Source organism: Triturus cristatus, chromosome 2_1, assembly GCF_964204655.1.
Source record: "Triturus cristatus chromosome 2_1, aTriCri1.1, whole genome shotgun sequence".
Lineage (NCBI taxonomy): Eukaryota > Metazoa > Chordata > Amphibia > Caudata > Salamandridae > Triturus > Triturus cristatus.
In genome coordinates this window covers 852,885,454-852,906,874 of record NC_140581.1, presented here as the reverse complement: position 1 = coordinate 852,906,874, position 21,421 = coordinate 852,885,454, and the positions used below count along the sequence as shown (strand labels likewise).

Genomic DNA, 21,421 nt, shown 5'->3' with positions numbered 1-21,421 from the left:
CTTCTGTACAGAAACTCAGCTTTGATAACACCTAATTCTATAAATGGAATGATACATTAAAAAAGTGTTAATTACCAGTACGTATTTCCAATTACAGAAGCATTTATCACATTTTTCATATATTTTACTTCTCAACCCTCAGGAGCACATACTTTGGTCGTTGCGCGTTTGGTTTCTTTCTTCACAACTCAGAGAACTCTTATTATTCCCTCTCAAAAACAAATATTTACAGGTTTACGTTCTCAGCTAGCTGTAAATGTTCCCTATAAAACTGCTCAAGCAATTTCTTTTAACTAATTCTTGGTTTAACATTCTCCATTTTGAGAACAAAGGTCTTTAAGGAAAGATCAAGTTTTTACATCTTCATTCTCTTTTTATTCTCTTTAATGTTTTCTCCCCTCTTGCTTTTGTTTTCCCCTTTGTTTCAAAGATGCTGAATAAATAGCAAAATGCGCTTTGACAGCTCCCGACGTCTGCCTTTCAAGGATCCAGCTGACATTGAGACCACAGATTCTTGATGAGTATTCAACTCAGCTAGAGTCCACTTTGTCTCTGTAATGTAGGAGAAAACTAATCGGCAAGCCAGGGTCTGTGTGCGGCTTATTCAGAACCGTATCCAAGATGACAGCTGTATCTTGCGTTCCTTCTGAAATTTCATGTTCGAGGCATATAAGTAGGGCTCCCGGTTTTATGGTTTTTATTATTTGGCTATTTCCGTCTGTATTTATCCATATTTATTTTGTGGCCATTTTATCTGTATTTATCCATATTTATTTTGTGTTTTGCGTATAAATGAATTTGTAAAACTGTAAATTTCCATATCTATTTAACTGATACACTTGCTCTCATACTTTGATGTCTGTCGTGTTTTAGCTATTTTAGCTGCCAAATATTACATAATACATCCACTGGTATATATTAGCATTATACCATAAATGTATGTTAACATATTACGTTATTTAAAGAAATTTCATCCTGTTTTTTAATTTCCCATGCTGTCTATCTGCTCAGCGGCTGGCCTATAATTCATGAAAGAAAGCATGGAGATTCACTTAAAAGAAGCACAATTTTCTGTATTTATCCACTTTTAAAAATAAATGCAGACAGAAAACATATTGTTTTCTGTCTGTATTTATCTGTAAAAATCCGTAAAAACGGAAAACCGGGAGCCTTACATATAAGCTGTAGATCATATGCTTTAGCATAGATCGCCCTCTAGTGTTGGGTCCGGATGTTTGGACTTTGTTTTTATTCGAAGAAGTCTTTCCAGTCAAGAGGTAGGTGACTCCTCCTTTCGGTGATAGTGCGCATGGGCATCGACTCCATCCCCAATAGTTTTTTTCCGCCATCGGGTTCGGATGTGTATTTGCTGCGCTCCGGTTCGGTATCATTCTCGAACACCTTTGACGCGCAATCCTCTACCCTCTACGGTATTTTCTTTGATCGTGGTTTCCCATTCGACACGTATCGTTCAACTGAAAAACCTTCGATCGGGAACTTCATGGCAGGCCTACCCGTGCCGACCACGCCAGCAGACGATGGAACGGACTCCATTCAAACTATGTCCCGGGTGTCATGCTAAATTTGCACGCACTGATTTGCACGAGGTTTTCAACCTCTGCTTATCCCCGGAACACGGCGAAAAGGACTGTGAAGCGTGTCGATCGTTCCGATCGAAAAAGACCATTCGTGATCGTCGTGCTCCATGCCACGAGATGCAACCCGGTAGCGGCTCTATACTGGACATCTTCGGAGAAGATTCAGATCGTCCAGCTGCAGAAGCCGAGGACAAAGAACTGGTCTTCGTATCTGAAGCCGACTCCAACATGCAAGTAGAGAACATCACTCTGGGTCAACGTACAGTGAGTACAGATCCCCATGTGCCCCCTCAATCAAAAACTAAGGCTCCGGTCTCACCTTCGCCCTCGGGCTCCGGTCGGCACCGAGAAAATGTTCCAGATACCCCGCCTGGCAATGAAACCGAAACACAAACCTCCCGGCTCGGGCTAAAGCTAGCCCCATTCGGGTGCCGAACCAACACCCTCGGCACCAAAACATAAGCCGAAGCACTTGCCAGTCTCCGCACCGCAGACACCTTCGACACCGAAGGCATCCAAGCCGAAACCTCCAAGTCTAAAGATTCGGAACCGAAATCTTCCAAATCTAAAGCTTCAGAGCCACAATCCTTGAAACCGAAACCTTCTAAACCGAAATCATCCACATCTGAAGGCTCGGAGCCAAGATCCTCTGCGCCGAAAAAGTTCAGAGGCAAAACCTAGAACTCCAAAAGCTGCTGAGCCCAAACCGCCTAAAAAGCACTCTGACTCAAAACATTCCACGCCCAAAGACTCTCAGCCCAAATCTTCGACGCCGAAGTCCGTTCCTAAAGACAAAGATACTCCATCCAAAGAGCCTCGGTCCGAAGACCCACCTTTGGATGCAAAACAAAAGAGACTAAGTATTGATCCTAAAACTGGACACCTCCTGGCCACTCTTCCTAAAAAACGGAAGCTTGATCTTTCATAGGAGACGCAAATGCCTCTGAAGAAAAAGGACATGGGTACTAACCCTTCTCCCTCTTACATAACTCCCTCTAAACCCCTCAACCCCAATTTACTCATTACACCATCAAATTCACCACCTGACCGACAGAATGAAGATGAAGATGATGGGGATGAAGAGAAGGATATATCACTAGATCAGGACATACCACAAGACACTGATCCCTGGGAGAATTATAATAAGGAACCGGATCATGACAATGACCCCAACCTCTATCCCTCCAGACCCTCCCCACTGGATGACAACATTGGCTATTTTCAAATTATCAACAGGGCTGCACAGTATCACAGGGTGGAGCTTCATTCAGACCCTCTAGAAGATTTCCTTGTTGAGACACTAATGCACTCACAAAGGTCATTTAAGCAACAACAAAGCAGTTAGTAGGGGAAATCTGCGCAGGGAAGTGATTAGAGTAACGGCAAAAATGGTCCTTTTCAATGCTGATGCTGAAGGGTCACCATACAACGACCACCCCGCGTTGTAAATTGTAGGCAAAGGCCCACCTAGGATACAAAGTTAACAGTTGGCTACCTGAGCAAACAGCACACAAATAAGAGCTACAAAATAAAGTCCAAATTGCAGTCCCGGATATATTCTTCTTGTTTTTATTCCAAGTTTGCAAGATATCCATCTTCTTAACAGAGTTGGTTCAAGCCACAGACCATGCCAACACGTGTTTCGTCCATCCGGCTGTAAGCCATGGGCTTCATCAGGGCAAAACGCAAAAGTTCAAAAGTGTCTCATATTTCAAAATTACGTCAGAAGGCTTTTTTTGAGTTCCTAAAATCTTAAGCTGTAGCCACTCATCTGACAGGAGCGTTTGTTTCCAAAGTCAATATTGCAAACAAAAAGTGGTCACTATCAGCCACCCATCCTGATACGGGCTTCAAGCCCGTAAGGCAAAGAGTACTCGTGAGGACTTGAACCTACTCTCTTAAGAAGATGGATATCATGGAATGTTATCTTGCAAACTTGGAATAAAAACAAGAAGAATATATCCGGGACTGAAATTTGGACTTTATTTTCTAGCTCTTATTTGTGTGCTGTTTGCTCGGGTAGCCAACTGTTTACTTTGCACTCACAAAGGTCAACTAATACTCTACCAATGCTGAAAGGCATGTTAAAACACACTGATGAGGTATTCAAAGACCCTGTTTGATCCAGAATACTCCCACCTAGAGTAGATAAGAAATACAAGCCCGCTCCTACAGACCCTGTATATATTAAAGGTCATTTGCCTTTAGACTCTCTTGTAGTATCGAACGCTCGCAAGAGCTAACTCTCAAACCACAGGCGACGCCCCTCCTCCTGATAAGGAGTCTAAACTCATTGATGCCTCAGGCAAAAGAGTGGCTTCACAGGCGGCTAACCATTGGCGTATCCCCAGTTTTCAGGCTCTTTTAGCACGCTACGACAGGGCTCACTATGAGGAGTTGGAAAAACTCATGCAACATTTGCAAGATCAGTTTAAAGCCAAAGCAAATGACCTCATTCAGGAGGGTAAACTCATTACTAATACTTCCATCAAATGCGCACTAGAAGCGGCAGACACAGCATCTCATGCCATCAACACTAGCATACTATTGCGCAGACATGCTTGGTACCTCTGGATTCAAGCAGGAGGTACAGTACTCCATACTTAATCAACCTTTTGATAAGGAACACCTTTTCAGGCCAGCTGACGAAACTTCCCTAGAAAAATTTAAAAAAGACATGGAAACTGCAAAATCCATGGGGGCCTTACAATTACCCTATAATTGGGGTTCCTCACACCACTTCTTTTACAGGGGTTGGCTCAAAAACAGTGTCCTCAGAGAATCCCTCCTCCTCTTATAGGGGTAATAACCAACCTACCTCCTCCAGAGGTTATTTTCGAGGAGGTTACAGAGGAAATAATAAGGGAAGAGGCAGTGGTAACTCCACCCGCACTTCCCCTGCCAACAAACAGTGGCTACCCCCCGATCACTCCACCCTTGTCGGGGACGTCTCTCACAGTTCACACCTGTCTGGGAGTCAATAACCTCAGACAAGTGGGTAATACAAATTATCCAATATGGTTACTACCTCGAACTTACCGGCACTCCCCCAACTATTCCTCCAAGAGAACGTGCAATGTCACTGGAACATCTCACCCTCTTAAAACAAGAGGTTCTCTCTCTGTTACAAAAACATGCAATAGAACCAGTCCCTTTACAACATCAAGGGACCGAAGTGTACTCCCTGTATTTATTACTTCCAAAAAAGGACTGCTTTCTCAGGCCTATACTATACCTCAGACAGCTAAATCTCTTCATTCAGTCAGACCACTTACACATGGTCACCCTCAAACAGGTGCTCCCATTGCTTCAGCAAGACAACTTTTTATCCAACCTAGATTTAAAAGACACCTACTTCCATATTCCCATTCACCCAGCTCACAGAAAATATCTCAGGTTCGTGGTGGACGGAAAACATTATCAGTTCAAAGTTCTCCCATTCGGGGTAACTACAGCACCCAGAATCTTCACCAAGTGCTTGGCAGTAGTCGCAGCTCATTTAAGAAGACAACATATTCACGTCTTCCCTTACCTGGACGACTGTGGTTTATGCTGCTTCATTGTGATTTGGCTTTTATTAGCCAATCACAAAACAGTTCAGCTGCTTCACGACTTGGGATTCACTGTAAACCTCACCAAGTCTCACCTCCATCCGTCCAACACAAAAGTGTACCTAGGAGCCACAATAGACACTTGCAAAGAATACCACAATCCAGTCAGGATACACAACATGGAAAATCTGATATCACAATTCCAGCCCCAACACTCACTACCAGCTCGAGTGTTCATGCAATTAATCGGCATGATGGCTTCTTGCATTCTACTTGTTCCTTTCAGAAGACTTCAAATGCGTTCCCTACAGGAATGCTTAGCACGTCAGTGGAACCAGGCTCAAGGTCAGTTAACAGATCTAGTGTTGGTTGATGGCCGCACCCATCGCTCTCTGCAGTGGTGGAATACACAAAACCTTTCCAAAGGGTGGCCATTCGTCGACCCGGTTCCACAGATCATGCTTACAGCAGACGCATCGCTCACTGGTTGGGAGCTCATCTTCAAGAGCATACCATTCAGGGCATTTGTACCCTACAACAAAAACAACTCCACATAAACCATCTGGAGCTACTTGCAGTTTTTCTATCATTGAAATCTGTTCAATTGCATCTAGTAGGCAAAGCTGTCCTGGTTTGTACGGCCAACATGACAGCAATATAGTACATACAAAAACAGGGGGGGGACACACTCTACAGCTTTCGCAACTAGCTCAAAGCATATGGAGATGGGCCATACCTCAAAACATATATCTCCTTGCAGAACACCTCCCATGAGTAAACAACCAGATTGCAGATCTGCTCAGTCGTCACAGACAACAGATCCACGAATGGGAACTACATCCTCAAGTTCTCCTCCTATTCTTCCAAATGTGGGGCTACTCAGAAATCGATCTCTTCACCACATACCTCAATGGAAAATGCCCAACCTTCGCGTCCAGGTATCCTCACCCATTGTGTCCAAAGGCAATGCACTATGGATGAATTGGTCAGGGAAATTTGCGTACGCTTATCCACCTCTGCTGCTAATTCCATTAGTGGTTTGGAAGCTCAAACAACATTCCCTAACAATGATCCTAGTTGCTCCCACATGGGCTCGACAACCATGGTTCGCAACTCTGTTTGAACTATCAGTAGTTCCTCACCAAAAACTACACCTCTCCCTCAAGCTTCTCGCTCAGAACCATGGAGAGATAAGGGCATCCAGACCCCAGTCAACTCAACCTTGCCATTTGGCACCTGAAGTCATAGAGTTTGGCTACCTTAATCTTCCGCCAGACTGCATGAACGTCATTAAGAGGCTAGGCGCCCTACCACAAGAGCATGCTATGCGGCAATGTGGAAAAGATTTGTAATTTACTGTACAAACAACAAAATCAATCCACTGGATGCTTCCATCCAAACATCATTTGCTACCTGTTACACCTACAACGTTCTAACTTAGCATTACATCTATATGCTTACACCTTGCTGCAATAGCTGCGTTCCTTCAAAACACTTGTCTTTGTATTGAGTTCCTGCTATCAAAGCCTTCATGGAAGGACTCAAAAGAATCATTCCTCCTAGACTTCCACCCTCTCCAGTGTGGAATCTTAATATAGTCTTTACAAGATTCATGAGTCCACCCTTTGAGCCATGGCACAAATGTGAAATACAATTTCTCACCTGTAAGGTAGCCTTCCTTATAGCCATCACATCTCTTAGGAGAGTAGGTGAGCTCCAGGCGTTAACTATACAAGAACCATTTTTACAAATTCACCAAAATAGTCGTTCTTAGGACTAACCCCCAATTTTTATCTAAAGTCGTTTCTCCATTTCATCTAAACCAGTCTGTTGAGTTACCTGTGTTTTTCCCTCAACCAGACTCAGTGGCAGAACGTGCTCTTCACACATTAAATGTTAAAAGAGCCATACTATATTACATCAAGAGAACTAAATCGTTTAGGAAAACTAAACAACTCTTTGTTGCTTTTTCACTACCACATAAAGGCAATCCCATATCAAAAGCAGGTATTGCACGGTGGATAGTTAAATGCATCCAAATATTCTACATTAAAGCTAAGCGCACATTAACAATTACCCCTAGGGCGCAATCTACACGCAAACAAGGGGCTTCTATGGCATTCTTAGGGAACATACCCTTAGATGACATCTGTAAGGCTGCAACATGGTCTACACCACACACATTAACAAAGCACTATGGTGTAGATATGTTAGCAAATCAACAAGTTAGTGTGGGCCAGGCAGTTTTAAGAACACTATTTCAAACCACTGCAACAGATACAGGTTAGCCACCGCTAGGGAAATAACGGCTGTATAGTCTATGCTACATATATATATATAGTTCATGGAGAACATGGTGCCTTGAATCATGGCACAATTCAGTGCATATTGCATTCACTGGTGTAAGGAATATGAGAACAGAACTCCACAGGTTGGTAAAAAACATGCGTCATTCCCATGATTTCATGAGATTAAAGAAAAATGCTACTTACCCAGTATTAATCTGTTCTTGGCATATAGAGCTGTAGAATCATATGCGCCCACCCGCCTCCCGGGTACCTATACCTGTTGCAGTGTTATCTTACTTAGATACGTTATACATGGACATCTCTTTCCTTACTCTTACTAACTCCATCATCACCCTTTACGGCAAAACAATCTGGGGATGGAGTCGATGCCCATGCGCACTATCACCGAAAGGAGGAGTCACCTTCCTCGTGACTGGAAAGACTTCTTTGATGAAAAACAAAGTGCAAACATCCGGACCCAACACTAGATGGCGATCTATGCTAAAGCATATGATTCTACTGCTCTATATGCCAAGAACAGATGCATACTGGGTAAGTAGCATTTTCGTGGTACTGTGGCCTCACAATATGTATAATGAAGAAGCAAGGCTCCAGTTAATAGATACTAGATGCTATCAAAAAGTTCCTCATGGTAATCTGTTAGAGGTAAAGAACAAGTACCACAAAGACCCAGCCAGATGGAGTGGCTTAGGGATGGTCTCACAGGAAGAATACCTATACTTGGGGGTAGACAACCCAGTAACACCTCATCCCGAAAATTCACAAGAACGCAGAGGTCCCCCTTGAAAGGCCTTTAATTACAGCGATAGGTAGCTTCTTCGAACCCACATCCAGATTTTTTGATCATTGTTTACAGGAGTTTGTTAAAGAACTCCCGGCTGATATACAGGACACGAAGGACTTCCTGAGGAAGATTCAGAATATCATATGGAGGGATTCATTCCTCCTGATTACGCTTGACGTCACATCGCTATACACCAGCATCATTCACGAGGATGGGCGAGCAATGAGGCACTACCTTAACAAACGACCCATAGCACTGTATCAACACTCAGGGATGCTGGTTGAGATGGGAAGGCTATGCCTGGAGAACAACTTTTTCATGTATGGCAATGATGCATACAAACAGGTGAGAGGAATGGCCATGGTCACCTGCTTCACCCCAGCTATGCTTATTTACATAAGGGCTGGTTCGAGGAGCAGGTGCTCCGGGTCAAACATGCCAAGGAATGGAGGAACATCATCATTGCATGGACAAGATTTATAGATGATCTCTTTCTAGTGTGGGAGGGTACGCTTGCTTGCAGAGTCAGCATCGAATGACGACTCTCACTCAGTTATCGTTTTTAAACAGACGCCGACTGCAAGCGAGCGTGCCCTTAGATGTAATTAGTTTCGAAGGATTTCAGGAGCCATAATTCTCATCGCTCAAAATATTTACAAACTCTCTGGAATCTCGTTGAGACTCGAAATTTGGATCCAATATTCTGCTTTGGATATCTGCTAATCTCACTCTATATCTGAAGTTTACAGTTACAGCGATATTTACACTGACTTTCGAGGGTTAACCATTTTATCTGAAAGAAACACGTTAGTTAGATTCCTCACCTTAGAATATCCCCAGGCGTCAGGCTGGATCCGGAAAGATTTTTCATCAGCAATACCCCTTGCGCGTCGCTAGGCGTCGTCTGCGGCTCCACGTCCGTCGTCGGCGTCGTGCGCCGGAATGACGTCGTCGGAGTACTTAGACGCTGCCCTCGCGCGCTGACGTAAGTTCTTCTTTTTTCCGCGCCAAACAGCGCCGATCCAGGAAGAGCTTACCCCTTAGTCATTTTTTGACTAAACTTTTTGACTCTTTTTGGTCTACTGTCGACTCGACTCTGGTGCCGGTAGGATGCCTGGGTTTAAAGCCTTTGACTCCTGTCACCGACTGATGTCGGTGACGGATCACCATCGCTGGTGCCTTTACTGTTTGGGGGCCGACCACGATGCGGAATCGTGTTTCGACTGTCAGGCCTTGACCTCGAAGGCTAGGCGGGAGCGGTTCCGTAAGCTTCTCGACCTTCGACACTCGGCTCCGTGCCATTCAAGGCCCCGGTCCAGGAGGAGGTTGAAGGACCGTTCGCGGAGCCACAGCCACCATCACCGCTCGTCGGGCTCGAAGTCTTCGGGTAAGTCGAAGCACTCAAAGAAGTCCAAGAGGCGACACCGCTCTTCGGACTCCCCTCGCCGGTCACGCAACTCGGTCGAGGGTCAGGGTGGTCCCACCCCAGCGGCTCCATCGGAGCCGCGTCCGTCCCCATACCCGCCGGTCCCTGGGACTGACGCTACTCCGGCGGAGATCAGTGCCTTCCTCTCGGCCATGAGGGGCCTGGCTCTGCCGTCAACGCCTGCCGGCGCGCCTTCGGGCCCCGCGGACTCGACTGGGCGACCTCGCGAGCCGGCGGCTCCGGCGCCGTCGACGACTTCGGTACCGACGCCGCAGGTCCCCGAGGGATCCAGGCCTGGATCTCTGGACCTCACGACGCCCCCTCTGTCGGCGCCGACACCGGTTCTACGTCTGCCGCCGTCTCTGGACGACGCCGTTCGCCGGTTCAGTCCGGTGCCGTCCGACGCCGCATCCAGCGCCGATGGATGAACATTTCTTCTACCGACCGGCTCTGATCATGCCCCCTGTTTATCAGGAATCGGATGACGGGGGCGACTGGGAGGGGTCTGAGGACCCTATGGGCAGGCAGGCCCGTTTATCACAGGACTGGGCAGATGAACTGGGGGATGCCAGTGGTCTGGACACCTCCCCAGACACTGGTTTCATCTCTCCTCCGACTGTGGCCTCGGAGGAAGGTGCAGCTTTTTCAGTGGGACGCCCTTGGGCTGGAGTCGCCTGCTGTGGCCGTGAGGACTAACCTCCTCACTGAAGTGCTTCAACCGTCAGCAAGCTCCTCGGAGCCTCTGCTGCAGTTCAGTGAGGCACTAGTGGACATTCTGCAGGGCACCTGGTCCAAGCCCTCCACAGTACCTCCTGTGGATCGGAATATGGCCCGGCGCCACCGCCACGCTCCGGGCGACCCCAGTTTTCTGTCCCAACACCCCACGCCCGAGAGTCTGGTTATCCAGGCCTCTACTTCCCAATCCTCCTTCCCGTCTGCTCCTCCGGATCGGGAATCCAAGAGGCTGGAACAGTTCGGAAAGAAGCTGTTCTCTTCCCTTAGTTTGGGCCTGCGGTCTTTGAATATCGCTTGCCTCTTGGACCGTTATTCCCACTCTCTGTGGGATATGGTGGAGGACGTGCTGCCCCTGTGTCCGGAGGAGGCCCGGACACGGCTCGCCCAGGCTCTTGCTGGGTAGGGCGATGTCAACCACGGTGGCGCTCCGTCGCCACGCCTGGCTGCGGTCCACGTCTTTCTTGGGGGATGTCCAAAGTACCCTCATGGATATGCCCTTTGATGGCGCTCGCTTTTTTGGCAAGAAGGCAGATAGTGCGCTGGCGCGCTTCAAGGACTCCTGGGCTACGGCAAAGTCCTTGGGCCTCTCGGCCCCGCGACCGCAAACTTTCGTGGCCAAGGAAGGGGCGCCCCCTCACGTCTGCCTAGCCACCGGCCGCAGACTCAACCTGCACGCGGTCGCAGACGTGGATTCCGCCGAGGCGGTACCGGGGGACAACGTGCCGGTCAGTCCACATCCACCCCGGCAGCATCCGCCTCAAAGCCCTCCTAGTCCGAGCTTTCGGGCCCATTCCACGCCAGTGGGCGGCAGAGTTCGCCATCACCTGCTCCACTGGCGTTCCATCAATTCGGTGGGTGCTGCAAATCGTCCGAAGGGGCTACTCCCTCCCCTTCGAGATGACCCCTCCAGCCATGCCACCGCAGTACCACCGTATGTCGGGGGATCACTTGAATCTTCTGCGGGAGGAAGTTGCGGCCCTCTTGGCCAAAGGGGCCGTCGAGCGCGTTCCTGGTCCAGAAGTAGGCCGTGGTTGCTATTCCCACTACTTTCCGGTTCCCAAGAAGGGCAAAGGGGGCCTACGCCCTATCTTGGACCTCAGAGGCGTCAACGCCTTCCTCCGGAAGGAGAAGTTCAAGATGGTCATCTTAGCTCAGGTTCTGGCTGCCCTAGACCCTGGAGACTGGATGGTAGCGTTGGACTTGCAGGACGCTTATTTCCACATCCCCGTCCTGCCGGCCCACCGGCGTTACCTGCGGTTCACAGTGGGTCAGGAGCATTTTCAGTTCACCGTGTTCCCCTTCGGCCTCACCAGTGCCCCTCGGGTGTTCATGAAAGTGATGGCGGTGGTCGCAGCTCATCTGCGCAGATCAGGGGTTCCAGTCTTCCCCTATCTCGACGACTGGCTGTTGAAGGCGGGTTCGCCCCAGCAAGTCGTCTCCCACCTCCAGACTACGGCCGACCTCCTGCATTTTCTGGAGTTCTCCGTCAATGTGCCAAAGTCGCATCTGAGTCCCTCCCAGAAGATCCTCTAAATCGGAGCGGTTCAGGACTCGGTGCGGTTCCGGGCCTATCCGCCGGAACAGCGGGTCTGGAATATTCAGGCTCTGATTACCATTTTTCAGCCTCTATCCCGGGTTTCGGTCGGGTTGGTGCTGCGGCTTCTAGGTCTGATGGCCTCCTGCATCCTATTAGTGCATTACGCCAGGTGACGAATGCGGGCTCTGCAGTGGGACCTGATATTTCAGTAGGCTCAGCATCGGTGCAACCTGTCCGAACATGTCTTGATCTCGGACGGCGCTGCGAAGCAGTTGCAGTGGTGGCTTACGAACCGCGACTGGGTCAGCGGCAGATCCCTCTCCCTACCCCAACCGGAGCACGTAGTGGTGACGGATGCGTCCCTCCTGGGTTGGGGGTGGCCACATGGGGGAGGCGGAGATCACAGGACTCTGGTCTCCGGCGGAGTCTCGGCTCCATATCAACCTTTTGGAGCTGAGAGTGATCCGACTTGCGCTGAAGGCATTCCTTCCCGTTGTCCGGGGAGGTGTGGTGCAGGTGTTCACGGACAACACCACCGCCATGTGGTATTGCAACAAACAGGGCGGGGTGGGGTCTTGGACCCTTTGTCAGGAGGCTCTGCGCCTCTGGACATGGCTGGAACATCAGGGCATCACCCTGGTGGTTCAACATCTGTCGGGCTCTCTGAACGCCAGAGCAGACGAACTCAGCCGCCGGTGCATGATGGATCACGAATGGCGTCTGAACTCGGACGTGGCGCAAGCTCTCTTTCTGCAGTGGGGAGAGCCTTGGTTAGATCTATTCGCCACCGAAGAGAACGCGCAATGTCAGCAGTTCTGCGCGTTGGAGTTTCCAAGGCGGCACTCGCTCGGGGATGCTTTTCGTCGCGAGTGGAGTTTCGGTCTGTTGTACGCCTTTCCGCCTATACCACTTCTGCCCAGAGTGCTGAAGAAGATCAGGCACGACCGGGCCCAAGTCATCTTTGTGGCTTCGGATTGGGCACAAAGGTACTGGTATCCCGAGCTACTCAGTCTGTCAATCGATCCCCCGATACGACTGCCTCTTCAGGAGGCCCTTCTGTCGCAGCAGCAGGGGACGGTCCACCACCCGAACCTGTCCAGTCTCCACCTTTATGCGTGGAGATTGAGCGGCGACAGTTGATGCCATTTGACTTGCCTCCTGAAGTCTGCGATGTGATTCTGGCAGCCAGGCGGGCCTCCACTAAAACGGTGTACGCCTGTAGGTGGAACAAATTTGTGGCATGGTGCACAGCAAAGCCTGTGGATCCCCTTTCCGCCCCTCTTTCTGAGGTTCTCCTCTTCCTTCTTTCTTTGGCCCAGCAGGGCTCTGCTCTGGGCACTCTTAAAGGTTATCTTTCTGTTATCTCTGCCTTCCTTCGGCTTCCTGATCAGCCTTCTCTCTTCAAATCCTCTGTTGTTTCTCGATTCCTTAAGGGCATTACTCATATGTTTCCTCCTGTCCCTTTCGTAATGCCTCAGTGGGATTTGAATCTTGTTTTGACATAGCTGCTGTGCGCTCCCTTTGAGCCACTTCATAATTGTCCTCTTCGTCTCTTGACGCTAAAGACTGCTTTCCTGGTAGCCATCACCTCTGCTAGAAGGGCGAGTAAGCTCCAGGCTCTCTCTTTTAAGCCTCCTTTCCTTTCTATTCATCCGGACAAGGTTGTGCTCCGCACTCGCCCTTCCTTCCTTCCTTCCTTAGGTTGTGACTTCCTTTCACAACGGGCAGTCCGTTACGCTGCGCACCTTCTTTCCTCGTCCGCATCCCTCGAAAGAGGAAGAGCGGCTCCACCGTCTGGACCCAAAACGTGCGCTCTCCTATCTGGACCGCACAAAACAGTTCCGGGTGGATGACCAACTCTTCGTTGGCTACGTGGGCGCTAAGAAGGGGCGGGCGGTGCACAAGCGGACTATCTCTCGGTGGGTCGTTTTGTGCATCAAAGCTTGTTACTCCTTAGCTAAAAAGGAACCTCCTGTTGGGCTGAGGGCCCATTCCACTCGGGCCACGGCGACGACGACTGCCCTGGGTCGGGGAGTCCCCTTACAGGACATTTGTCAGGCAGCAACGTGGGCCTCGCTGCACACGTTTACCAAGCATTATTGCCTGGAGAGCCAAGTCCGGAGAGACGGCTTCTTTGGCCGTTCTGTTCTCCAGGACTTTCTGGTGTGATCTTGGTTCGCAGACCCACCACCGGGGTTGGTATTGCTGGGGTATCTATTCTAAGGTGAGGAATCTAACTAATGTGTTTATTTCAGATGAACAAGTTACTTACCTTCGGTAACGCATGTGATAAGTTGGCCTGATATGATGTCACTAGTTCTAGTGTACACCTTGTATCAGTCCAAACAACCCTTATGGTGACTGGTTGTAAAGTCAACCTTATAGACCAGCTATCCTAGTGGTAGCATGGCCATAGCAGTCTTAGGCTAAACTCTGTATGGCATGTGAAGCTAGCTGTTATACCACTTGCAATCCCTTGAATACCAAATGAAAGGACACCACAACAGATATATTATAAAAATAGAATGTATTTATTCTAGTCAAAATACCCTCAGCACTCTTTATGAGATTCGAGGTAATTACAACACAGTCTTATTTAAGCATACATAAGTCACATAGGTAAGTAATACCGTTAGGCCCTAGGGGCCACGCAAACCATATACTAAGTAAGGGGTATAAGAACCACTGTCACGAACACAGGTTAGGCCTAGGCCTAGGGAATCGCTGGGGCTACACTATCCTATCAGTTGCTAGGCAGTGGGAGGCCCACGGGATTCGGGTGCAGAGTGGAAACACTCACGCGTAATGCGTTAAAGTCGATAGAAATAGTAGTATTTAGAAATTAAGAGTTTTAGGACACTTCGGAAGGAACTAGGAGTTAGAGACTTGGAAACTAGACACTAGGATAGTCAATACCCTTGTGAGCACCGGAGTACTCAAGTTACCTAGCCCACGGGCTGCGGGTGCATAGGGGTGAACTTGCGTCGGGTTTCGTCGTCGACTCCTATGGATGCCTGAAGAAAAGATGCTGACAGGCAGTCAGTGAAGTGTGTCCGGTGGATTCCAAGGATGGAATCAAGAAGAAGGATACCTGCAAGCAGAGGGGACAGAGTGTAGATCACCAGCCAGGAGCCGGGAAGGAACCAGGCGATGTCATGAAGATGCAGGTGAAGAGGTGAAGCTCGTCGCAGCAGCCACGGGTACCAGGAGACGTCGAGGACGACCAGAACCAGGAGGCGAGCTGTCCCACGAGTGCTCTTGCTGTCGGCGGCGTCGATGTCGAGTTTGGACACCACAAGCCTTGGCAAGTGCAACCCACGCAGAATGAAGGATTCGCTTCTGTTGCAGACCAGGAAGGCCTGAGGTGCTTCTCTTTCACAGGGAAGCAAGGGCCAGTCTGGAGGAGCCAAACCAGCAGTGGAAAGTCAAGGGTTCGTCGTCGCAGAGGTCACTAGCCAACGGGCAAGCAACCGAACAGACGCGTCGAGCAGGAAAATGCAGAAGGGCCCCACGCAGAACTCGTCGAGTGTGGAGGGCTGATCTTCGGTGCAGATGGTGCTCGGGGTTGGGGCTTCTCAATCCCCAGAGCACACTTTCGAGGATGCCTCAGAAGCTGCGCTGGAAGCAAGTAGCCAATTTTCCCAGGTAGCCGGTCCCACGTCTCTCGTCGCCTCCACGGATCTCAGCTTTGCTGTGGATGTGGATCAGGGTCGGAGAAGTCTGGAAGTCAAGGCGCTGGTCGGGCTCTGCAGTCGGTTCCTCGTAGAACTTAGGCAAAGCAAACGACAGGTCGCTTGATGGTGCCTGTTTGGACAGGGTGGCCACTCCTTGGCCACAAGGGAGATTCTTCAGTCTTCTTCCGTAGTCGAATGTCGAAGGTCCAGAGTTTCTGTTCAAGTTTCAGTTTTCAGGATAATCCAAAGTCCTAGGGACTCAGCTCCCACTCTTATACTAATCTGGGGGGATGGGTTACCTGCTAGGTCCCTCCTATGGGTGGGACCAGGGAGGGGGGTGGTTACACCCCTTTCCCTTTGTCCAGTTTCGCGCCAGGACTGGGGCTGGAGTACCCCAGCACCGGTTTGAACTGGACTATGCGTGGAACACCTTGTGTGCCCCAGGCAGTGTCTCGTTTCTTTCATCCCTCCCTGCCCCAATACACTAAGGCCTGTCTAGGGTGGTGCTAGCACCTCCCAAGGCAGGAAACCTATTGTCCAAGCCTCCCTCGCTGGAAGGACTCCCAGCAGCAGATGGTCAGACTTGTGTCTGTGGCAGCAGCATCCATTTGGTGATGCTGGGGCTCTGGTTAACTTTAACCGGGTAGTAGGTCTTCAACATGTCTTCTCCCTCTAGAAGGGAGGAATACTATCCTCATCACCAGAAATGGTGTGGGGGTTGTATTCCAAAGTGTTAGACACCTTACACGACATGTTTTGATAAAGCCAAACCATAGTTACCATAACCGCGAGGATTATAAGGCACCTTAAGAGTATATGGTAGGCGATATCATAGAACAGCTATAAGGACATGGTTCCGAAAGCTGCAGACAGGCTCAGCTCCTGCTAGAGCACCATCTCACATGTTACCAAGCACTCTGCCTTCAGGATTGTTAAGGACTGCCATAGGAGTGACTGATAGGTTACCCATGTGTCTATATATAAGGCAGGTATAGGAATACTACACCTAAGCAAGGGGTGATTACACCACCTTGCCCCAGCTGAGTGATCAGCCAGTTGTGTCATAATGGAAGGCCAGCCAGGGGTGGCATAATACATGCTGCAGCCCCTGGTAGGCCTAGGGTACACCTATGCCCTGGGTACCTAAGGTACAATGTACAGGGCCCTAGAAGTTGATCCTTACCAATTGGGTTATGTACCTAAAGTACATAGTATGAATTTAGAGAGAGAACAGCTGGGCTGTGGGTCTGATTAGCAGGCCCACAGCCACATCTAAGTCGAAAACCAGTGAAGCAAAAGCAAAAAGTGGGGGTGACCATAGGAAGCAGAACCCTACTTTCCTACAACGATGTATCTGTAAGAAACATTAGTTAGTTAGATTCCTCACCTACCCACCCATCCTCCCCGTTCTGCGAACCGACATCTAGGGTTAAGGTTATCCTTTTCAGGGCCCTAGACTTTTTTGGTACCAATGTCGGTCTCTTTATCAGATAGCTGGGAAAATACTCAAGACATAGTTTGGATTGAAACGGAAAATATTTAGTAGTCGTTTATTAATATATCAGAGTAAAACATAAAATAACTATGACCTAATTTTTTCACGTTTTGTGGGCAAACACACAGCAGAGTAAAGAGTTGGTCTTTGCTTTACGACTAGCAGAGTGAGAAGAAGTAAAGGTTTCTTTGGACAGTAGAGTGAAGATGTACCCTGCTGATAGATTTCCTACCAGTGGCCCCTTGCTTTTTCTCTGTACTCTGTCTTGGAAAATGTAGCACCGTTGCAGCTTTTTCCACTAAAGAAGAAACAAACCCTCAAGGGCTGCCTCTGGTTTTTTAATTAAACAAACTTCTCAAAAGAGTAGCTCATGAGCTACTGGTATCTCTCAGCTACCTTTGAGTAGTTTTCTTTGCAGGGAGAGGATGTGGTCTTAAGGCTAGGGTGGTCAATCTCAAATCTGGGGAACCGGGTTCAAGTTTCGACAATGACGCTCAACAGCCTGTGATTCTGGGCAAATCACTTAATTTACCCATGCCTCACATAAATGAATGTGTCATTGTGTAACGCAACTGGTGCTCATGTAAAGCGCTCTGATACCTTCGGGAAGTTTGCGTTATATAAAACTGCGAGGGGAAAAAAATACCTAGCTTACTAAATTGAAAGCTTTTGCTTGACTGAATTAATATATTTATACTCAAATTGAAAAGGGTCTGTTTGGGAGAAAATGTGCGTATTTGCAGAACTCAAGATGTTTAGAGCCAAATGGTTGAATTTGCAAACTTCTTTTAAAGCAGAGCGCTAAATCATGGAGTTGAGACTTACTACTATTATTATTCCCTTGGTGCCATGAGCATTGTAGCTACACCTGTTATGTATTACCTATTCAAAGAGATTCCAAATTAACAAAGACTTTAAGTTACTGCATGAAACCCTGCCTGATGCAATGAGGTGATCACTACCATTACTATTGCATAGTGTGGCAGCTAATATAATGTAGTCTGATGCGGCTACTATTACAAGGGTAATAATATTCATAGCTGGGGATAATTTTCATTTTACAGAAGTAGCTCATGTTCCGAAAAAGATTGGAGACCCCAGAATTAAAATAATGAATTGCTTTGTGTTCAGCTGTAGGTATGCCTCAGTAAGCTTGCATCTATAATTGTTTTTCAGGGCAAAGGTGGAGCGAAGACTCTTATGAACACGATCATGCAACTGAGAAAAATATGCAACCACCCATACATATTTCAGCATATTGAGGTAAGTGTGCTCCCTCTACTTGGAATTCCCTGCACTGTGACAGGCTAGAAAGCATTGAACATGTTGGGGTAAATGTTGTGCTGAGCCAGTGCATTGCATGTCCACCTTTTGATTCAGTGCACATCAGCAATACTTAAGTAACTGTTTTCATTGAGAAAATACACTCATATTTCTGGTTCATCATGAAACTATGAAAATACTTAATATTCAAAATGAGTTCTTGCAAATGCTAAAAACCGTCCGTGATAACCAAATTACAGACATCATAGTAGGTTTTTAACAACTTTTCATAAAATATAAATTCACCATAGCATTACAATGTAAATCAATCCACTCATGACTAAATACATTGGAAAACAACTTTAATTTGTAATCCCTTATGTGCAAAGTTATTTTACTTACTGATTGCAATATTAGTGTCTGCCAACTATACTCAAATGAACATCCATTGGCAAAGCCAATATATTTGACTTTATGTAGTGCATGTGCATATACATCCACCATCCATGCATATTTTTATGAAGTGTCTATTGTATGGTACGTGCAGTTATATGGTACTTACTACCCCTGACAAGGCGTTGAAGCATTTTGTGGTGTGTAGCACACTAGTCTAGGACACAAAGTTAGTAGTTAATTGAGGGATTTATTGGTTATTGGTATTAGCCTTGAGAATAGTTTAATAAGACAGCAATTCATAAGCTTTTCTGACTCTAGGAAAAAATAAATCTCTAAGTTACAGAAAAAAAGAAAGAAAATAATAACTAACCGGAAAAAAGAATTTATGGATAAAAACTGGATTGACTTGCAGATAGCAAGTTCCCAAAGAAATGAACAACAGTTCTGCTGATTAATAGCAAAAGCAACCAGTGCCCAAAAACCCCCAACAGCAAACCCAGTCTCTCAAAATTACTGGGGAAAGTATCTTCTAGAGCATTACATGGCAAATTCGGAATATTCCTGTGAAATAATTCCGTGGAAATTGACGAACGACCAAGAAGAAGAAGATGGGATAAGGGCCCCAACGGAAGAACAAATCGTATCATATATCAGGTGGTTTAGATAATTATCAGCGATGGGTCCAGATAGGATCCCAGTCACTGTCCTAAAAAATAACCCTGAGGTAAATTTCTGGAACCTCTATCCTGCTACATATATAAAATTGGTCAAATACCAAAATTGTGGACTGGGAGCATTGTCATTCCCCTTTTGAAGAAGGGCTCAAGACTTTCTCCGGGCAATTACAGGCGGATTGTTCGTAAGGACGCAACTGGAAAAATCTTTGCGGCAAGCAAGGGGGTGATTCCAATGGCTCAGGCAGCATCCCGCCCAAAGCACTCAGTGATTGAAAACATTGCACTCCTACAATCAATAATCGACAAATATGTAGTAATGAAGTCACAGATAGTATATAGTTTATTTGTGGACTTCTCTACAGCCTTTGACAAGGTTGATAGACCCTGCCTATGGAGGAAGCTGATGAAAATGGGGATTCCTGGTGTATTATTAAGATTAATTGTGACCCTACATACTACAGTGTTTTGTAGTGTGCAGATGAGAGGGGAAAAGGGCCTAACTGATAAGATTTCTACTTCGAACAGCCTTACCAAGGCCCCCTTACTTTTTTCCATGTACGTAAGTGACCTACCGGAATGTCTAGTAGGCATAAAAAATGTCCCACCTAAAATAGCCTCATTTGTAATACATACCCTAATGTGCGCCGACAACATTGTCATCTTGACTTAACCCCGATAGGCGTACAACATAATTTAGATGCTCTTTTCGCCTACACTGAAAAAAGCTTCTTGAAAATAAATACTTTAAAGACAAAAGTGGTCCATTTTAAGGGAAAAAAGCACCATATCCATTTTAATTGGGAATTGTGTGCTAAACCAGTAGAAACGGCAAAGGAGCAGGTTTACTTAGGGCGAATGTTCTCACAGACACTGGAAAACCACTCTCCTCCACGCCACCTAGATTCAAAAGCTACATCCCATGTAAGTGCCCCAAAAAATCGGTACACCTATTCAGGAAAGTGATCTTTACAAGCTATTTTAGAAATTTAGCATATAAAGATCCCACCTACTCTGACATATGCCCTAGAATATTTTCCAGAAAAAATGGCAATTTTTGAATAAATGTGAAGGGAAATTTCTGTGGAAAATAACAAATACTAGTCAGGCCACTGCAGTCCAGGCTCTTCATCTAGAACTGTCTTTGACGAGTGCGTATACAATTGCCCTGGCCAATATAATTAGGTGGGCATATAATATACTACATGCAGAAAAAGGTACAGTAAGAGCTTTATTAAAACTTGAAACTTTTGAGAGTGGCTCGGGTAAAAATACATTTAACAAAAAAAGTGCAGTAGCTCTATCGTATTTTAAGTGTACAATTTCACTGGTATTGACTTGGTCGTGTAGTCACTTGAAAACCTTTTTTAAAAATATGACCCCTATCTTAGTTTTGACCTAGGCTTAGCCCACTGTTCACAGCTATCGCATTTTAGGTCTTATGCTGCTTCCCTTGATTATAAGATCTATCAGATTTACTTGAAATTCACTCTCGCTCATAGCGTGCGACGAAGCATCATTTTGCTACGTTTAGGGATCTTGCTTTTGAATTCCTATTCTAAAGATTGGGAAAACTCTACTCGCAAAGCAGGAACTTGTAATCTTTGTAATGGTGGGGAACAAAATCTAGCTCACATGATACATATATATCCAGAGAGATAGTAGAGGCTTGATATAGTTTTTTAAATCCTGTACGTTTAATGAATAACGTCATTACGGGTGGATGGAAATGATGGCTCTTATAAACTCCCTGCCAAACGAATTTATATACATTTTTTAAATCCTTTTTACCACTTTATTAGCAATTGAAGAATTTATGGAAATTAAGAACTATTAATGCTTGTTCTAGGAAAATTTATTTACGATGAAGGTGTTGTTGGTTCTTAATAATTTTCAGCTAAATGAATTTGTCTGTAATAATGTATATAAATTCTTTTACCATTGTAATGTCACTGGATGAATTTATGGTAACTAAGTAA

General features: G+C 46.8%; 1 protein-coding gene across 3 annotated transcripts in view; it reads left to right on the top strand.

Moving 5' to 3' along the window:
• The window catches only part of SMARCA2 (SWI/SNF related BAF chromatin remodeling complex subunit ATPase 2), a 1,761,756-nt gene that overhangs the window by 775,335 nt on the left and 965,000 nt on the right, over positions 1-21,421 (top strand). For all 3 annotated transcript variants that reach the window (XM_085632958.1, XM_085632957.1, XM_085632956.1), the window contains exon 22: positions 18,286-18,372. In XM_085632958.1, coding sequence (XP_085489084.1) covers positions 18,286-18,372 — 87 coding nt within the window. The remainder of the gene's footprint in view (positions 1-18,285; positions 18,373-21,421) is intronic.